The 20,754-nt window shown below is 43.5% G+C and overlaps 1 protein-coding gene across 1 annotated transcript in view; it reads right to left on the bottom strand.

Moving 5' to 3' along the window:
- LOC149443909 (cell adhesion molecule CEACAM4-like) overlaps positions 1-20,287 on the bottom strand; it is a 36,537-nt gene extending 16,250 nt beyond the window's left edge. The window contains exons 1-3 of the mRNA XM_089655229.1: positions 20,121-20,287; positions 11,563-11,916; positions 738-897 (exon numbers count right to left, since the gene is read on the bottom strand). Of these exons, the coding sequence (XP_089511355.1) occupies positions 738-897; positions 11,563-11,916; positions 20,121-20,166 (560 nt within the window). The 5' untranslated portion in view covers positions 20,167-20,287. The remainder of the gene's footprint in view (positions 1-737; positions 898-11,562; positions 11,917-20,120) is intronic.
- Positions 20,288-20,754: the final 467 nt, after the last annotated feature.

Below are 20,754 nucleotides of genomic sequence, written 5' to 3'. Positions count from 1 at the left end.
ATTGACAGGTGAGTTTCAAACAGGGTGCAGAGATGAGCCACAGACAGGGTGCAGGGATGAGTTGCAGACAGGGGATGCAGAAGTGAGTTTCAGGTCCGATCTTCCCACACAGTGCACCAAGCGCACTCACTCACCACTCCGCCTCTTCCCCACTGGCCGGTGATCACCCCTGGGGCATTGGCTTCCATGCATTACGTTGCAGGATGAGATTCCCCACCCCACCCCTAAACACACTGCACCCTCAGATATCTGTTCCTTCCCTGTCCCACAGTGAGTACAGAGGTAGGGGGTTCTGTGGGAGTGGATGGTGCTATTACTTACAAGAAGGATTGTCACTTGGAAACACAAAAGCCGAACTTCTGTGTTTATAGGAGACAGTAGATATTGGTGTACACAGGGCCAGTGCCAGAGGTGGTGGAAGAGCTGACCACAACTAGGTCTTATTTTCAGGGTAGGTCTTATACTGCAGCAATTCCCCAAAACAGTACTAGGTCTTATTTTTGGGGTAGGTCTTATTTTCGGGGGAAACACAGTATCTGCATGTTGTTTGCACTGGAATGTGGTGCAATTCCTGTGCGAATTACATGCCGTGTCCCACACCGCATAGTGTGAACCTGGGCTAAATGTTTAAAAAAAACCTCAAACAATCGAATGAACTTTTGTATCAGGCGCTCTTGCGTACTCATTCAAGGCTTTTTTTAGCTGGAACTGGAAAGATGTAGGATAATTGTACTTACATTGGAGCTTTATCCTGTGTATCCTGCCGCCTGTGTCTTACAAAAAGGTAACCTAACACACCGACAAGAACCAGCAGTAACACAACTCCAGTTAGAATTCCAATGATAGTTCCAGTGGCTGATGTCTCATGATTGAGGTTGTCATTCATGTCTTTAGCTTCTGAAGAGAGAAAACAGTTTGTATGTCAGTGACACAAAATACATTTCTTTTTGTTCGTTCAAGAAATTAGTCAAAGTGTATGTAAAGTACTGTTTTTTGGATAGAATATGGAAGGCAGGGGCTAACTGACAACTTATGGTCCAGGGGGCAAGTACAACCCAGAGGCCCATGGTGCAGTGACTCAGCCCCCCCCCCCTTCCCTGCCTCCTCTCAACCCCCATCCCAGCTGAAGACACACTCCAGATACTCTCTGCTCCCCAGATGTGTCGGGCTGGACAGCACCTGCTGAACTGACTTTGGGTTCCTGAACTGGCCAGCAGGGAGCAGCCGGGGCTGCAGGGGGGAGCTGGGGCGGCTTGGTTGGGGCTGGCCAGAAGAGGAGAGCGTCCGGTGGGGTGTGGAGCTAGCCCGTGCACGAACGTATACCATCCATGCTGGAGGAGCCAGCCTTGCCCTTTGTCCTCGTCCTCATCCCACACTTGGTAGGACACCGGCATGGACCTTTTAATCCTCTTCACCAGGAAGCATTTTAGGCATGTCTGCGGTGGAAGTGGTGTAGCCTTTTTACAGGGCATCAGAGTGGCCCACGGGGTAATTGCCCCCCCCAGCTCAGTTGTCCCCTGGGGGAAGGTTAGAACCTCTGTCAGGTTTATATTGCTGTCCCTGTTAGGGACATCCCCCCTTGATGTTGGTCCTGGTGTCTATTGTATGGAAAGTCATGAAAAAACTACAAAGTTTTTTTTTTTTTTTCATAATTACTAAAGACTGTAATGTTTTAGATTTTTATTTCATTAAAGAGTAAGAGATTCCTGCCTTTTGCTATTCTGATGAAAGAACTGTTTGTGTCCATATGCAAAGTGAATCTAATGGGAGTGGTTTTATAATTATCAATCAGCGCTTAGTATCATGGATCACCACCATCAGCCTTCTTCTTGGGCCAGCTGCACTCTTTCCTTTTAAATGTCTCACACAACATGTAGGGAGAGATAGAGGAAGACTACCATAGTGTGTAATCTTGAGAACGTTATACCCTTACACCAGGGTAAAAACACCATAAGCATAGGGATAACATGGATCTGGCTCTAGGCTCTCTCACCGCCACCTTCTCCTGTATTGACCATTTCCGGTGTCGCTTGACATCCCTTCCTGCCATGCCCAGAAGTGACGTTTCCTCTTCCTGACGTTCTCAAGATTTCATGTTATGGTAGTCTCCCTCCATCTCTCCCTACATGTTGTGTGAGACATTTAAAAAGGGGAGAGTGCAGCTGGCCCAAGAAGAAGAAGGCTGATGGTGGTGATTAGAGATGAGCGAATTATTCAAAAATTCGGTTCGGCTGATTCGCCGAATTCGCCGAATAAATTTGCTTCGAGCCGAATATATTCGCTGCAAATTTAACTTATAAAAAGGGTGTTTCTAGGCTTCAGAGAGCCTTTATATTAGTGCAGAACACTGTACCTTTAATTTAAATGCCCTTGGAGTCTGCTGGGGAAGAGAACTAATACTGTCAGTCAGTATGACATGCAGATGAGTGCCGTCGATCTTAGAATCACCGCACACTTCACTCATTTGGGCAGTCACGGGGCCAAAACCAGAGTGTGGAGCCACAGTGTGGCGGTGGAGGCAGCAGCAATGGGAGGCCATACAGCACCCTATGACAAAATGGAACCCACCAGCAGTGTGAGGAGACCTGAAAGTGGCACATGGCAGAGTGTGGCGATGGAGACAGCAGCAATGGGAGGCCGTACAGGGACCCATGACACACTCTGGACCTGGCAGCAGCATGAGGAGGCGGTACAGGGGCCCATGACAGATTACGGGCCTGGCAGCAGCATGAGGAGTCGGTACGGGGGCCCATGGCAGATTACGGGCCTGGCAGCAGCATGAGGAGGCGGTACAGGGGCCCATGGCAGAGTGGCGGAGCGTAAGCAGCTAAAATTGAAGGCCATACAGAGGCCTATGTTAAAAAGTCCCCCCAGCAGCAGCGTGGGGAGACGACTATCAAGAGTCCAATGGCAGAGTGGCGGAGCAGAAGCAGCTTCAGTTGAAGGCCATACACAGGCCTAGGTTTAAAAGTCCCTCACAGTTAATTCCAATAATGAACTCTACTCCTCCGTGAAATCTACTTACGAGACCCTGGGCAGGTCTGGGTCCAATTTGTGGTAGAGACTGGTTTTGTTCAGCCATGCTTGAGCGAGTAATAACAGGTCTGTGCTGCCCTTTGGTGTCTGGCTTAATGCGCACAACACTGAACGTCCCAGCGTTTGTCAACGATTTGCCGTTAAGTGATGCAAACCCGCTGAACCACGTTCATGAGGAGCCGGTACAGGGGGCCATGAATCAGTATAGACCTGGCAGCAGCGTGAGCAGACGACAGAGGCACATGGCGCAGGGTGGCGGTGTAGGCAGCATTATTCTGAAGCCATACACAGGCCTAGGTTAAAAAGCGGAAGCCGTCAGCAGCGTGAGCACAATCGGCAAACTGCAGCACCAACTGTGCACGACAGCCACCAAAAAAAAAAAGGGTGTATGTCACTTTAAATTTTCGATTCTTTGATAGCTGTGGCCCTAAGTAACGATTCTGTGTCCCTGAGTAACGATTCTGTGTCCCTGAGTAATGATTCTGTGGCCCTAAGTAACGATTCTGTGTCCCTGAGTAACGATTCTGTGTCCCTGAGTAACGATTCTGTGGCCCTAAAGTCTCTGTGGCCCTAACTCTGTCCCTTAATACACACAGGTCTGTCTCTCTTGAATGACCGGAGGCTAATGGAGAATTCTAAGATGGCCGCGATTTATAGCTCCACCATTACGCAGTGCTGGCTGGCTGCTGATTGGCTAATGCGATCACATGTCATGAATGCATTATGGGCCTTGTCTGCGCGCCTTCCCAGAGATCCCCGCCCCATCTTCTCTGTCCATTTTCTCCGTCGCCACACATGTCGCCGCCATTTTTGGGAAAATTCGATTCGTGCATCCGAAGTTTGCTAATCTTCGGATTCGTCGCGAATAGAATTTTTCCAAATCTTCGGAACGAATTCCACTTCGTCATGTTCGATTCGCTCATCTCTAGTGGTGATCCATGATACCAAGCCCTGTATGACTCACCTGTGATAGGTAATCATATAAGTCTGGTGAGTGTTCTGTGCAGGGGCGGACTGACCATTTGGAAACTCGGGCACTGCCCGAGGGCCCAGGGTCAGTAGGGGGCCCCATGAGATGCCCCTGGTACCTTTTTCATAGGCGTTTTTGAGTTTGGGCAAGGACACAGGGGCCCCATGATCCCCTATTGCCCGGGGGCCCCATGAGTTGTCAGTCTGCCCCTGGTCCTGTGTTCATGGTGGAGGATTTCGGGAACTCGATGGCACTGATTGTTGGGAATGGAGCACTTTTTTGAGCACGGACACTTGAATAAGTTTGAAGGCTTTGTGCATTATACTGTGAATAACTGAAAGCACATGGACACTATATATGCACAGAGAGACTTTACTTCAGCACAAAGGACACTCCATTGAATCATGTTTAATTGTTATTTCAGGATATGAGGGTTGTAGAGAATAGGATTGTTTATTACACGTTTAAGTAAAAAACAATAGTGCTGTATAAAAGAGAGTATATATAACCCCAGGTTCACACCTAAGCGTTTTCCGCAACGTTTTCCTGAAACGCAGTACAGTCCATTTAACATGATTTCCTATGGGACGTGTTCACATCTCTGCACTTTCACATGGTGTTTTGGAGCGCAAAAGTTGCGTTTTTGGTTCTATTGACATCAATGGAAATGCTGCAGAAAAGCATGTAGTGCCTTTTTGATGCGTTTTGAGTTTTAAAGCTGCCTAGCAAGAAGAAAAATTATAACACAAAATTGCAGGTACAAAAAACAGTTTAAAGGCAAACTGCATAGGTGTGAACCCAGCCTTATGCAGGCCATAGATGGGTCAAAAATCGGCCGATTTTTCGGCTGAAAATAAAATTGGCCGATTTTCGGATCATTAGTGGGCTAATTGTTTGGCCGTTTTTCGGTATTTTGGCAGATTTTTTTTATCGGTAAAGTTGGAAAAAAAATGTCCGATTTTGCCGATCGGCCGATTTTCGCGGCAATGATGGGCAAATCGGCCCGATTTTTTTACCGATAAAAAAATCTGCGCATGAGCAGTGACCTGCAAGAGGAAGACAAAAAGAAGAAGAAAAAGAAGAAGAGGATGAAGAAGAGGAAGAAGAAGAGGATGATGAAGAAGAAGAGGAGGATGATGAAGAAGAAGAAGAGGAGGATGATGAAGAAGAAGAGGATGATGAAGAAGAAGAGGATGATGAAGAAGAAGAGGAGGAGGATGATGAAGAAGAAGAGGAGGAGGATGATGAAGAAGAAGAGGAGGAGGATGAAAAAGAAGAGGATGAAGAAGAAGAGGATGAAGAAGAAGAGGATGAAGAAGAAGAGGAAGAGGATGAAGAAGAAGATGAAGAGGAAGATGAAGAGGAAGAAGAAGAGGATGAAAAAGAAGAGTAATTCCAGTCCGGCAAAAAGTGTCCCTGCAGAGAGCTCCTTGACATTTATAGCAGTTGCAACAATGTATCTATTTGTATTCCGAATAAAAACATCTGTATCCTAAATGGATACAAATAGATACATTGTTGCAACTGCTATAAATGTCAAGGAACTGTCAAAGAAATAGCGGAGCTCTCTGCAGGGACACTTTTTGCCGGCTGTAGACGGGATGAAAATCGGCCGATTTTTTTTTTTTTTTTTTTTTTTACCGTTGCTGGTAAAGTCGGCCGCTTGAATGACCGATTTTTCGTTTTTTAAAAAGAAAAATCGGCCTATTTTACCCGTCTATGGCCTGCATTAGGGCTGATACGATTAGCATAGCACTTGGTACAGCAGCTGTTGTGAATTAGGGGATCACATCCAAAGTGCTGCTTCACATTATTTAAATAGCATTTCGTCTGATCTCTACAATATTAAAATCTTGGTTTTCTTTTGCAGCTGCAGGATATTGTAGAATGTGTATGTGAAGCTGCTGTGAAAATTGTTAAAAAAAAACTCTTTAAAAACAAATCAGTTTCTAGGTGAAATGAAACTTCAGTGACATTTAGACAAAACTATGTTGTGCAACTCTTGGTGGTGTAAAGCAGCATTTCGCAACACTGTGATAGAGCAATACCATCTTAATCATGCGATTTCCCACAGAAACTAATATCACAACTTTCATATATTATTTACCACAATAAAAAATCCCTAATGTTGAAAGTAATAGAGAACTGGAAACTTTTGGTTCACGGAGCAAATATGACCATTTGGGCCTTTCATAGCAAGAATAGATTGCTGTGGGCTACCACATAAAGTGTGATGCTATGTTGCCATAATCAGTGCACATAGTGTAAGGTGTCTTAAAGCCCATATACCCTACTACCCCTCCCTTCTGTCCCCTGATCACCCATTTAGGTTTTTTCATCCCTTGCCAGGGCTGCTTCTGGGAGCCACAACCTGTTGATCCAGTGCTGCAGTAGACTGGTTGTATCTTGCCGATGTCATCTCAAAATTTTACTCTCGGTGATCACAATAAACAGGACAAATAGAGAGGGTGAATCACCCTAACGGGCAGAGACAGCAATAAAAACCTGACAGGGCTTCTAATCCATCTCCACTCTATCCAAGACTAAAAAATACATTTTGCCTTTACAATAGAGAACTTAACCTCTTGCCGTCCGCCTGCTGTTTATAAACGGCAGGGCGGTGGCAGTCCAGGGGCGGGTTGCCAATTCGCATTCAGTGTGACTGGGGTCTTACTCCAAGACCAGGCCTATTTTGACACTTTTTATTTACCTGTAAAAAATTTTTATTTATTTTTTTTTGTTAGAAAATTACCTAGAAACCTCAAACATTACATATATTTTCAGCAGAGACCCTAGAGAATAAAATGATGGTTGTTTATGTCACGTGATATTTGCGCAGCAGTTTTCAAACGCATTTTTTTTTCAAATACACCTCTATGGAATTTTAAATGCTCAAAAACACAATATAATACCCAATTGTTTGATCCTCCAGACACAGTGAAACACCGATCGTCGGACGGGACCTCTGTACGAGATCCCAATCATGTGATCACTGATTGGCGAATCAGTGATCACATGCAAAGTAGTAAGCAAGATGTCACTTGTGACATCATTGCTTACTACGTGTGAAATCGGTGAATGATCACAGAGGTCACATGGTACAAGGCTATTCACAACAGCCTTGTACCATGTGACAAGCTGTGACCAATCACAGCTCACTCAGTATTTCTCAATGACTGCAAGAATGCAGACAGAGAGAAAGAGAAATGATTGCTTTTACATCCTATATGGGTGTAAAAGCAATCAGTGTAAAAGAAAAAAAAAAAATCTTCATCACCCCCACAAGTAGTACAGTGTCACCAAGATGTGACTTTTGAGAGTTTACATTGCAGTCTATGGCACTCAAGTCGCATGAAAGTCACATCAAAGTAGTGCAGGGACCTTTTTAAAGTCGCTGTGATTTTAAGTCACATACATCCAAATGACTTCCAGTGCAATACATGGGCTGAGACTTGTCATGCAATTTTATGTGTTCTAAGTCGCATGACAAGTCGCACAAGTGTGAAATGGAGCCTTGGGGAGATTTGTCTTCAGTTCCTGTCCTGCTGACAGTGGTTTCAACAGACATGAAGGGTGGTGGTGGGGGATTGGTAACAGGGACACAAATGAGGGTAAATCTCCCAAACAGAGCCATGAATAGCAGGAAAGATGGGTTTTTGGCTCAGCATTCCCCTATACTAAGCTTGATTACAGGCAGGATACTTTGTATTTTACTGTTAGCATGACAGTCCCGGCTACTTACAGGCCACGGTCATTGTGACGGGATCACTGTTCTCCGTACTGACAGGGTTACTAGCCTGGCATCTATAATCTCCGGAGTCCGAACGGTGAATCCTGGAGAAGGAGACAGTCCTGTTATCTTGAGATAGAGTGGCCCCAGAAGGGAGAGGGGCTCCTGAGGGGACCCTGCTCCATAATATTCTCTCTGCATTAGTAGAGGTACAGGTGAAGGTGACTGAAACATTTTCTTTAGGAAGCGAGGAGGAAATTGTGATTGTAGGTTTACCAACCATGTCTGTAGGGGGAGAAAAATGGGAACAGTTCTACTACAGGAAGGTCTGTCTGGTTCAACTACACAATTGTAACAAAAATATAAAACTGCACTTGGTGCAAAATAAACATGAAAAACAAGCATGCGATCTTAACCCCCCCGGTCACATCAAACTTACTTTGATATTGTGCGACTTACAGTGAAGTCGCACGATTTCATAGATGACATGCTGATTTCAGGTGCGATTTGCAAGACATTTGATACAGATATCTATGAAAATTGCACCAAAAGTACTGCATGTACTACTTTAGAAATCGCTGCGGTTCTGACCAAATCGGATCGTTATGACCGCTCTAATTGTGGACAATAGGCTGCGATTTTCAAGTCGCATGGCATGAAAATCGCATGCCAATTCGCATTCAGTGTGACTGGGGTCTTACTCCAAGACCAGGCCTATTTTGACACTTTTAATTTACCTGTAAAAATTTTTTAGTTATTTTTTTTTGTTAGAAAATTACCTAGAAACCCCAAACATTACATATATTTTCAGCAGAGACCCTAGAGAATAAAATGATGGTTGTTTATGTCACGTGATATTTGCGCAGCAGTTTTCAAACGCATTTTTTTTCAAATACACCTCTATGGAATTTTAAATGCTCAAAAACACAATATAATACCCAATTGTTTCGTAAAATATAAAAGATGATGTTAGGTCGGGTCAAAAAATGTGTAACATGTCATGCTTTAAGATTGGAATGGCGCCAACCTACAGTACTTTAAATTGGTAACCTGTAAAATCTTTTCAAGTGTCACCTAAGGAGATTTGTGAGTTACACAGGAGGTCTGATGCTAGAAGTATTGCTGTTGATCTGACATATCTCACATGTGTGGTGCGATCGCTGTTTACATACAGACAAGCAACACTTGCATTCGCTTGAGCACGGAACGATGGGGGGGGGGGGGGTGCATAACATTTTCTATTTATTTTATTTGAATGTATTTATTTTTACACTGTCACTTTAATTTTTTTTATCAGAAAGACCCCAGATCCCTCCTCTGCACTTAAAAGCGTTCAAAACACCAAGCTCCATGATTTTAGTTTTTGATAATGGCGCTGTTGACATCCGTATAAACCGAAAGTGACGTCAGGTCATTGCTTCCGGGTTACCATAGTGGAGACCCTGATCAAAGTCGATTTTTTTTTTTTTCTGTTTGGGTGTCCAACCAGCCAATGAATGCACCGGCTGATAGCTTGGGTCTCCTGGAGGGACAGGAGAGCCAGAGCGAGCAGCGGAAGGCGGCGGGGGACGTCCTATTAGCGATCGAGCGGCTAGTTAACCACTACTAGGTAAAAAGATCAGTGAGAGCTTAAATTTAATTAGCAACCCCTTCTGAAGAAGTGCGTGGCACGAAACGTGTTAAGGAGGAGCCTCGTGAAGGTCCGGTGGCCATCTTGCTTGGTGGATGGTCAGTCCCTCTCCACAATACTACACATGATTACTTTTACTCCTGTTTTTAAATGCTTTACCACGTGGATTTCTCAAGAAATTTGTTAATGCAATACTGAACTATGGGCTACTCTTTGTCTAGCTCCGTATCGAGCTGAATTAATTTGCAGAGCCCACCCTGGAAGGCAGCTGCAGTATCCCACAGAACCCAGAGGAGGGAGTTTTCTACTACAGGATGTAAAACTCCCATCCATCCTTTAAGGCAGTGGTTCTCAACCTTCCTAATGCCGTGACCCTTTAATACAGTTCCTCATGTTGTGGTGACCCCCAACCATAAAATTATTTACCCAGTAATTATAATTCATGAGTGCCGTTTTACCTCCAATACTGCTGCTTTCAACACAGTAGCTGCTTTTAACAGAGTAGCTGCTTTTAACAGAGTAGCTGCTTTTAACAGAGTAGCTGCTTTCAACACAGCAGCTGCTTTCTACACAGCAGCTGCTTTCTACACAGCAGCTGCTTTCTACACAGTAGCTGCTTTCAGCACAGTAGCTGCTTTCTACACAGTAGCTTCTTTCTACACAGTAGCTGCTTTCAGCACAGTAGCTGCTTTCAGCACAGTAGCTGCTTTCTATACAGTAGCTGCTTTCTATACAGTAGCTGCTTTTAACAGAGTAGCTGCTTTTAACAGAGTAGCTGCTTTCAACACAGCAGCTGCTTTCTACACAGTAGCTGCTCTTTACACATCGGAAATATGTGTTTTCTGATGGTATTAGGGGACCCCTGTGAAAGGGTCGTTCAACCCCCAAAGGGGTCGCGACCCACAGGTTGTGAACCACTGCTTTAAGGGGACCTCTGGCTGGATCCAATCCTTGCACACCCAGGAGACATCCGCAGGGCTGTATACCGGTAGAGAATCCGTACTCGGCTTATCTCATCCATTCCATCCTTAAAGGGAACCCCCGGCTATATTATTTACATATGTATTTAAAATGCTAATCTGGTAAATGCGTATTTTTACTACACCTGCACTGAATTTTGGAGTAATTATCAGTCCTTGACTGGCACCTTAGCACGAACTGTCACTTTATGAACATTATATTTTATTCCTTTTATGACCTACATATTACGATTTATTATTTGGATTACCATTTGGTCTAATATTATTTTAGCGCTGCACCTTTCTTAGGGCTCGTTCACACTTGACTGTTTTACCAACGCTTGCCAAACACCCCTATAGCGTTTGGCAAGCATTGGTCCAGCGTTTGCAGAGCGTTTTTTTAACGCTCCGCAAACGCCGCATGTGCGGTTCAGCGGCAGTTGCTAAGCGTTTGCCGAGCATTAAAAACACCCCACAAACGCCTATAATGATGTTTGAATGGTGTTACCGCTCCACAAACTCCCCGCAACCACGTCACAACCGCACCACAAACGCCAGCCGGGCATTTGCAGAGCGGCACCATAGACTAGAATAGGAGGCTTCAACGCCTCCTGAATCGACCAGAGGTGTCCGTTTTGCCGCGACGAGACACTAACGCTCCCGTTAGAACAGCACCAAGAGCTGCAATGTGCAGAATTGTCAGAGGTGTTTGGGAAGCGGTAAAAACGCTTCCCAAACGCCTCTCTGCCATCTGCACACAACGCTAGTGTGAACGTAGCCTTAATTATTAGTTAACCACTACGATCGCTTTTACAAAAGAGCAGACTGCTGGCTCTAACAGATAGTACTGGGATGATGCCTGTGGCTGCAAGCGTCATCCTGGTATAACGGCTCAAACTCCAGTGACGTACGGCTACATTGCTGGAGCTGAAGAGGTACTTTAGGTTATATAGGGGGGTGCTAGAACCCCTGTGTTTTTTTTTTTTTTTATGTTCTCGGGTTTCACCCTTAATGCTGAGTAACACATGCACTGGCCCTTAAAAAAAAAAAATATCACTTGGCATTGGACTGGCTGTGGCGCCGGCAGTCTCTGATTGGCTGTACACCGAAGATCCTGAACTGCAGGGATGGAGCTGATGCTGGAATAAGGCGATGTCTGCTATAACCCCCGAAACTATTACATGAAAACACGAGTCCATTATGGATAAATCTGACAATCTTCTGATGGATTACTCACCATAGATTTTCAGGTGTACATTGGTATCAATTATTTTATCTGTTTGTATCCACACTCGGTAATTTCCCTCATCAGAGATATTTAGGTTGGAGATCTGTAGAGATCCATTGGGGAAAGCTGTCATCCTATCACGGATTAACAGAGGTCCAGGAAATATTCGATTATCACCAGTGATATATAGAACGGCTTCATATTCTCTGCGTGTGGTCGGTCCTTTATACCAAACAACAGCCTGAATTTTCCCAGTAATCCCAGTAACACTCAGAGTGACAGATCTCCCGATGACCGGATATGGAGGGATCACCTCAATACTCATCATCCCACTGGACACATCCACCAACACACCGAGGAGAACTGCAAGAGAAAGTGACAGATAAGAAGATCAGGGATCATATCAATATATCGCCAGCAATCCCCTTTGTTCTCATGTTAAAAATGCAAATAGAATACTGCTGGAGCTGCATATAACAACCAATCAATGTTCAGCCATCATCTAGTTGTAGGTCAGGATGGCACATACTATTTTCTTTCATGCAGATGAAATCAGACAACAAAATAAAATCCTAATTTGATACTAATTGCATGGATTGGTCAGGTGTATCCTCCAAGTATGTTTGGTAAAGCTAAAGGCATATATAAATGGCATACATTTGAAATCAAAGCTGAACTCCAGACAAATACATTTTCATTGAAAGAATATGTAAACCCAACATTTCATATTCCTGATACTGTATGTGCCTGCTGTACCATGTACTTATGTGAAAACATATCCTGTTCTCTTTTGTGTGAAATCCCTGGTGTTCCTGCCAGTCTCTCTGCTTTCCTATTAAAAACTGACCATACTAGGTATGAGAGCACAGTGTGGTCAGTTTTCTGGTTGTGATGGGAATTCAACCTGCTCTCCTCCAATGATCAACCCCCCCCCCCCCATACAGCCATTTACTGGGAAGACCAATGTGATGCTGCTTCTCCCCCCCCCCCCCAGCTCTCTAAGCTCCTTAGGCAACTTTTTTTTCATGTATACATAAATGTTTTACCTTTCATTTCTTTTTTAGCCCTGGTTCACACCTAAACAACTTCAGGTGCAACATACGATTTACAAATCACACCTGAAGTCGCATCTAATGTATTTCTATACCACTGTCTCAAAGTAGAAGTAATCTCCCACTGGACACCTGGAACTACAGGAAATCTTATAATAAAGCTTCCTGTAAGTACAAGGAATATCTCCTACATGTGCGCCATTTGGAGATATTCAGTGTCTCTGCAGCTGATGACGTCACCGCGCATGCATTACCTTCAGAGCTCTGTGCCGTGGCCCAGACTCCCGCGCGCCTGCTCCAGTTTCCTCCAACACCCCAAAGATATGCTGGTAGGTTAACCGCTTCCTGTCCGGCCCATACCGATAAACGGCCGAGCGGGAATTATTATTATTATTATACAGGATTTATATAGTGCCAACAGTTTGCTCAGCGCTTTACAATATAACGGGAGACAATACAGCAACAATACAGTTCAATACAAGAGGGATTTGAGGGCCCTGCTCCTTGGAGCTTACAATCTAGGAGGGAGGGGCTAGTGGTACAAAAGGTAGTAACTGTGGGGGATGGACTGGTTGGAAGAGTAGAAGATTCCATTATTAGCTGAGGGCAGGATAGGCTTCCCTGAAGAGATAGGTTTTCAGAGATCGCCTAAAAGTGAGCAGAGTAGGCAATAGTCTGATAAATCGGGGTAGAGAGTTCCAGAGGATGGGGGAAGCTCTAGAAAAGGAGGAGGAGACAAGGGAGCTAGAGAGGAGGAGGAGAGTACGGTTTGGGTGATATTTGGAGACAAGATTGGTGATGTAATTTGGGGCAGAGTTATAAATGGCTTTATACGTTATTGTTAATGTTTTGAATTTTATCCGTTGGGCAATGGGAAGCCAGTGGAGGGATTGGCAGAGAGGGGTGGAGGCCAGTGGAGGATTGGCAGAGAGGGGTGGAGGACACTGAGTGGAGGCCAGTGGAGGGATTGGCAGAGAGGGGTGGAGGCCAGTGGAGGGATTAGCAGAGAGGGGTGGCAGATACAGAACGGTTAGTAAGGTGGATAAGTCTGGCAGCAGCATTCATGATAGATTGAAGAGGGGATAGCCTGCGATGAGGTCGGCCAATGAGGAGGGAGTTACAATAGTCAAGGTGAGATATAACAAGGGAGTGAATGAGTTGCTTAGTGGTTTCCGAGGTTAGGAATGAGCGTATCTTGGAGATGTTGCGGAGGTGAAGTCTACAAGATTTGGACAGTGATTGGATTTGGGGGTGAAAGGAACATTGCCAATGTGGGGGGGGACGTTTCTAAACATCCCCCTGCAACCATTGCCTGGGAGCTCACAGCACCGCGATCTGTGCCCGCTACGTCCACCGGACACAGTGGAACACAGATCGATGTATGGGACCTCTGTGTGAGGTCCTGATTCGTGTGATCAGTGATTGGCCAATCAGTGATCACATGAACAGTAGTAAACAAGATGTCACTTCCTGACATCATTGTTTACTACTTGAAAATTCTGTGAATGATCACAGAGGTCACATGGTACAAGGCCATTCACAACAGCCTTGTACCATGTGAGAAGCTGTGACCAATCACAGCTCTCACTGTATTTCTCAGAGGCTGCAGGAATGCAGCCAGAGAGCACTAGAAATTATTGCTTTTCCAGCCTTTATGGGTGTAAAAAAAAAGACTGTACTGCTAGGGCGACGGTATGTAAAAAAAAAAAAAAAAAAAAAAAAAAAAATATATATATATATATATATATATATATATACATATATGAGTTAAAAAAAATTTAAAATTATAATAATTTTTTATACACTGATTTGGGTTATTTATGAAGATTTAGATCTATGAAGAAAGATTGTTTATTTGCAAAATTTTATAAGAAAAACACTTTTAAAATCATCTTTTTTCATTTTTATAGCAAAAAAATAAAAATCCCAGTGGTGAATAAATACTACCAAAAGAAAGTTTTATCTGTCTCAAAAAAATAACAATTTCATTTTGGGTACAGTGTTGCATGACTGCGCAATTGCCATTCAAAGTGTGACAGCACTGAAAGCTGAAAATTGGCCTGGGCAGGAAGAGGGTGAAAGTGGCTGGACCTGAAGTGGTTAATTGGCTCCAATCTAAATTGGCCCTAGTATGTGTGTAGCACTACCCCCTTAGGAGTTATTATTATTATTATACAGTATTTATAAAGCGTCAAGAGTTCGCTCAGCGCTGTACATTACAATGGGGGACAGAACAATAACAATACAATAAAAAACATGAGGGGATCGAGTTGCGGAACCTTTCGGTCCCCCTATAGTCCTGCACAGCCAGGCAACATGAATTTCCACACCGATTTGCATTCAGTAGTCAGTAACCATTGCTTCAACTTGTTTTTGGATTTTTATTAGAGGGATTTCATCTTGGATAGGGTAAGGGGTGTACAGGATACCCAATGGAACTGAGAAAATCTTCCTGAACTATGTACAAGTAGTTACAGCAAAACAGTTTCTCCTTGAAAGCTAGTCAGCATCTGCTGTAGTACCACCCCAGACCCTTGATTCTCCTTATCCAGCTGTTATCGCCTGTTACCTTGGCTCCTACTGCTGTCAATCAAATGTAGTGAGGAGGAAGTGGGGGCGGGACTAAGCCCTGCTGTGTAAGTCCATGGAGCGCGGCTCCATAGGTACACAACTCAGGAGCATGCAGCCCCATAGCAAGTGGCTTGCCCATGAAGAGGAGCCAGGATTGCCAGCGGGGGACCCAAGAAAAGGAGGATCTGGGCCACTCCAATACCATTACACAGAGCAGATAAGTATAATATGTTTGGTATTTTATTTCAAAACATTTTTTTTTACTTTAGTAACACTTTAAATATTTAAAAGATTGTGTTTTACCTGTTTGATAAATACAAAAAAAACCCAGAGCTGTCCTGTGGTCAGTGTCCATATCCTGTGTTGGACCAAGTCCCAGTCCTTATCCCGGGACTACGGAATAATTAGTCCTTATGTTGTGTAGATGGTGGTGTGGGTGGTTCTGAGCAGTTTGCCAAGAGATGCACTCAATCCTTTTTTTTTTCTTTCAAGTGTTGTCCTAATGTAAACTTTAAGCGGTCGATATTTTTAAACCACTTTCTCCAAGGTTTCCCATATTTTTCAGAATAAATTCAACTAGAAAAATTGAATACAAAATAATGGAAGAAATACTAAATAATTATCAATCGCCCTCAGTTTGGAGCTCCGTGCAAGATTTCTCCTCATGGGGTAAGGATGATCATGAGAAAAGTGAGGCATCAGCCCAGAAATACACGGTAGGAGCTTGTGAATGATATCAAGGCAGTTGGGACCACAGTTACCAAACAAACCATTGGTAACACCATACACTGCCATAGATTGAAATCCTGCAGCATCCACAAGGTCACCCTCCTCAAGAAGGCTCATGTACAGGCCTGTCTGAAGTTTGCCAATGAACATCTAAATGATTCAGAGAAGGACTAGGAGAAAGTGTTGTGGTCAGATGAGAAAAAAAAATTGAGCTCTTTGGCATTAACTTGACTCGCCATATTTGGAGGTAGAAAATGCTGACTATGGCCCTAAGAACACCATCACTACAGTCAAGGACGGAGGTGGAAACATTAGGCTTTGAGGCTGTTATTTATTATTTAAAGGTACAGGCCAACTTTGACGCATTTACAGACCGATTTGTAAAATCTTGGATGAGAACCTTCTTCCCTCAGCCAAAACACTGAAGATGGGTCGTGGATGGGTCTTCCAACATGACAATGACCCAAAACATACCGCCAAGGCAACACAGGAGTGGCTCAAGAAGAAGCACATTAAGGTCATGGAGTGGTCTAGCCCGTCTCCATACCTTAATCCTATTAAAAAAAATGTATGGAGGGAGCTGAAACTTTGCGACAGCCAAGAAAGCTTAAGGATTTAGAGAAGATCTATAAAGTAGAGTGGACCAAAATCCCTCCCGAGATGTGTGCAGACCTGGTAACCAACTACAAGAAACATCTTACCTCTGTGCTCGCCAACAACAGTTTCTCCACCAAGTACTAAATCATGTTTTGCTTGGGGACCAAATACTTATTTTACTCACTGAACTGCAACTCAATTCATAACATTTGTATCGTGTTTTTCCTGGATTTTTGTTTGATATTCTGTCTATCTTTTAAAATGCACCCATGATAAGAATTATAGTCCCTTCACTTCTTTGTAAGTGGGCAAATTTACAAAATCTGCAGGGGATCAAATTATTATTTTCCCCACTGTATGGCTGATCTATCAATTGACTTTACATGAAATGCCTTGTTGGAAAATTTGCTTTAATCAGCACATGCGGCCAATCAGCTGCAGCACTGCTCAGTGTATTCTAAAGGCATGGGAATCCAGAATACAATGACACAGTGGGAGGATCCCATACATAGTTCAGTGAAAACAACTGAACTATGTATGGCCAGTTTTAGATTGTAAGCTCCTTGAGGCCAGGTACTGGGATAAATGCAATATACACTCACCGGCCACTTTATTTCCTAGTACTGGGTTGGACCCCATTTTGCCTTCAAAATTGCCTTTGCATTCTTTGTGGCATAGATTCAACAAGGTGTTGGAAACATTCCTAAGAGACATGGGTCCATATTGACATGAGTTACTGTTACTTTTCAATCATCTTGAATCAGTCTGCCCATTCCCATCTGACCTCTGACATCAAAAAGGCATTTTCATCCACACAACTGCTGCTCAGTGGATATTATCTCTTTTTCGGACCATTCTCTGTAAACCCTAGAGATGGTTGTGCGTGAAAATCTCAGTAGATCAGCAGTTTTTGAAATACTCCGACCAGCCCAGCTGGCACTAACAGCCATACCATATTCAAAGTCACCTAAATCCCCTTTCTTCCCCATTCTGATGCTCGATTTGAACTTCAGCAAATCGTCTTTACCACATCTAGATGCCTAAATGCATTGAGTTGCTGCCATGTGATTGGACGATTAGCAATTTCTGTTACCAGGCAATTGAACAGGTGTACCTAATAAAGTGGCCGGTGAGTTACATAGCTACATAGTTAGTCTGGCTGAAAAAAAAAAGACAAAAGTCCATCCAGTTCAACCATTAAACAAAACAAAAAAAAAGTTATAATCCTCTACCCACAGTTGATCCAGAGGAAGGCAAAAAAACCCAACAAAGCATGATCCAATTTGCTCCTGCAGGGGACAAAATCCCTTCCTGATCCCCCGAGAGGCAATTGGATATTCCCTGGATCAGCTTCACCTATAAATGTTAGTATCCAGTTATATTCTGTGTATCTAAGAAAGAATCCAGGACTTTTTTAAAGCAATCCACTGAGCTGGCCAGAACCAACTCTTAAGGGAATCTATTCCACATTTTCACAGCTCTCACTGTGAAGAAACCTTTCCATGTTTGGAGATTAAATTTATTTTTCTCCATATGTAAAGAGTGCCCCCTTGTCCTCTGTGATGATCTCAGGGTGAATAGCTCTACACCGAGTTCACTATATGAACCACTGATGTATTTATACATGGAGATCATATCCCCCCTTATGTATTATACATGGAGATCATATCCCCCTTATGTATTATACATGGAGAAGATCATATTCCCCTTATGTATTATACATGGTGATCATATCCCCCCTTATGTATTATACATGGAGATCATATCCCCCCTTATGTATTATACATGGTGATCATATCCCCCCTTATGTATTATACATGGAGATCATATCCCCCCTTATGTATTATACATGGAGATCATATCCCCCCTTATGTATTATACATGGAGATCATATCCCCCCTTAATCTCCTCTTCTCAAGAGAGAATAAATTCAGTTCCTCTAATCTTTCCTCATAGCTGAGCTCCTCCATGCCTCTTATCAGTTTGGTTGCCCTTCTCTATACTTTCTCCAGTTCCCCAATGTTCTTTTTGTGAATTGGTGCCCAAAACTGAACTGCATATTCCAGATGAGGTATAACTAATGATTTGTACCGGGGGAAATGATATCTCTCTCTCTGGAGTCTATACCTCTTTTAATACAAGAGAGGATTTTGCTCGCTTTAGAAGCCACAGCTTGGCATTGCTGCCATTATTAAGCTTGTGATCTACAAGAACCCCCAAATCCTTCTCCACTATTGATTCCCCCAGTTGTACCCCCCCTAGTATGTATGATGCATGCATATTCTTAGCCCCCAAGTGCAGAACCTTACATTTATCAGCATTAAGCCTCATTTGCCACATAGTTGCCCAATTACACAGAGTATTGAGGTCGGCTTGTAAATTGGAGACATCCTGTAAGGACGTTATTTCACGGCATAGCTTGGTGTGATCTGCAAAGACTGAAATGGGATTTATAATCCCAGACCCATTATTGTTTATAAATATATTACAAATTAAGGGTCCCAACACTGAACCTTAGGGTACACTACTGACACCCCTAGACCATTCAGAGTATGAATCATTAACCACTACTCTGAATACGATCTTTTAGCCAGTTTTCTATCCATTTACATACAGATTTTTCCAAGCCTGTAGACTTTACCTTACACATTAGCCATGTGTGAGGAACGCTGTGCTGCTGTGTCAAACGCTTTTGCAAAATCCAAGTATACCACGTCCACCGCCACCCCACTGTCCAAGTATACCACATCCACAGCTACCCCTCTGTCCAAGTACACCACGTCCACCGACACCCCTCTGTCCAAGTACACCACGTCCACCGACACCCCTCTGTCCAAGTATACCACGTCCACCGACACCCCTCTGTCCAAATATACCACGTCCACCGACACCCCTCTGTCCAAGTATACCACGTCCACCGCCACCCCTCTGTCCAGGTATACCACGTCCACCGCCACCCCTCTGTCCAAGTATACCACATCCACTGCCACCCCTCTGTCCAAGTATACCACGTCCACCGCCACCCCTCTGTCCAAGTATACCACGTCCACCGCCACCCCTCTGTCCAAGTATACCACATCCACAGCTACCCCTCTGTCCAAGTATACCACGTCCACCGACACCCCTCTGTCCAAGGTTTTGCTCACCTCCTCATAAAAAGAAATCAGATTTGTTGACAACTGTGTGTTGCTTAAAATATTTTTTCCCAGCAAGAACTCATCTATGTGGTCCTTTATTAAACTCTCCAGTATCTTCCCAACTATAGAAGTTAAACTAACAGGTTTCCTATGGCACATGTTTCCATCCATGCTTTTTTTAGCTGCTGTGTTTTTGGAAAGGGCCAGCGACTTTTTTTAAAAGCAAAAATAAGCATTTTTGTTTTCAGTGGAGAAACTTCTAAAATGCATGGTAGTGCATTTTTTGCCGTGTTTTGCATTCTGCCAAGAAACAACAAAAAATTCCACCGTAACAAAAAAAAGAGCTGAGCAAAAACACAAAACATGGTAAAAATTTGTCAAAAATGAATAAAAAATGCATGTAGAAAAATGCAAAAACAAACTGCAAAAAGCACTGGAGAAAGCATCAAAGGCAAATGCATATATGTGAAAAAAGCCTTACCTGACACAGCAGCCCAGGAGGCCAACTGGTGTTGCTTGAAGATCATTTTCTTCAAACTGATAGTAAATAACGTTTCCTTCACTCTAGTCCTGGCACCTCCTTGATCTGAAGGATTCTCTGATTCCTCAGACTTCCTAGATTCCTTTTTTGGAATCCTGGAATTTGCTAGATCTGTAAATATCCAATTGTGTTTAGTGAATCTCTCGGTCTCCAGTGTCTATGTGCCAGTCTGTGTATTGGGCAGCGCAATATATGAATCATGCAATAGGGGAAGTCATCTAATATCACGCAATCAGCAGTTTCTCCACACCAGTAAACTTTTTGAAGAAAGAGGGAACCGACACAACCGCAATTTCTATGTTTTCTCTCTCGTTCTCTCTCTTTGTTATACATATACAGTTGCAAGAAAAAGTATGTGAACCCCATGGGATTACGTGGAGTTTTGCATGAATTGGGCATAAAATGTGCTCTGAACGTCATCTAAGTCACAACAATAGAAGAACACAGTCTGCTGAACATATTACTATACAAACATTAGATGTTGCCATGGTTTAATTGCACATAACATGTAAACATTCACAGTGCAGGGAGGAAAAAGTATGTGAACCTTTGGACTTAATAACTGGTTGACCCT

This window comes from Staurois parvus, unplaced genomic scaffold (assembly GCF_062004578.1).
Source record: "Staurois parvus isolate SC_StPar_1 unplaced genomic scaffold, SC_StPar_1.0 ptg000827l, whole genome shotgun sequence".
NCBI classification, from domain to species: Eukaryota; Metazoa; Chordata; class Amphibia; order Anura; family Ranidae; genus Staurois; species Staurois parvus.
This window is presented reverse-complemented; position numbering and strand designations above follow the sequence as displayed.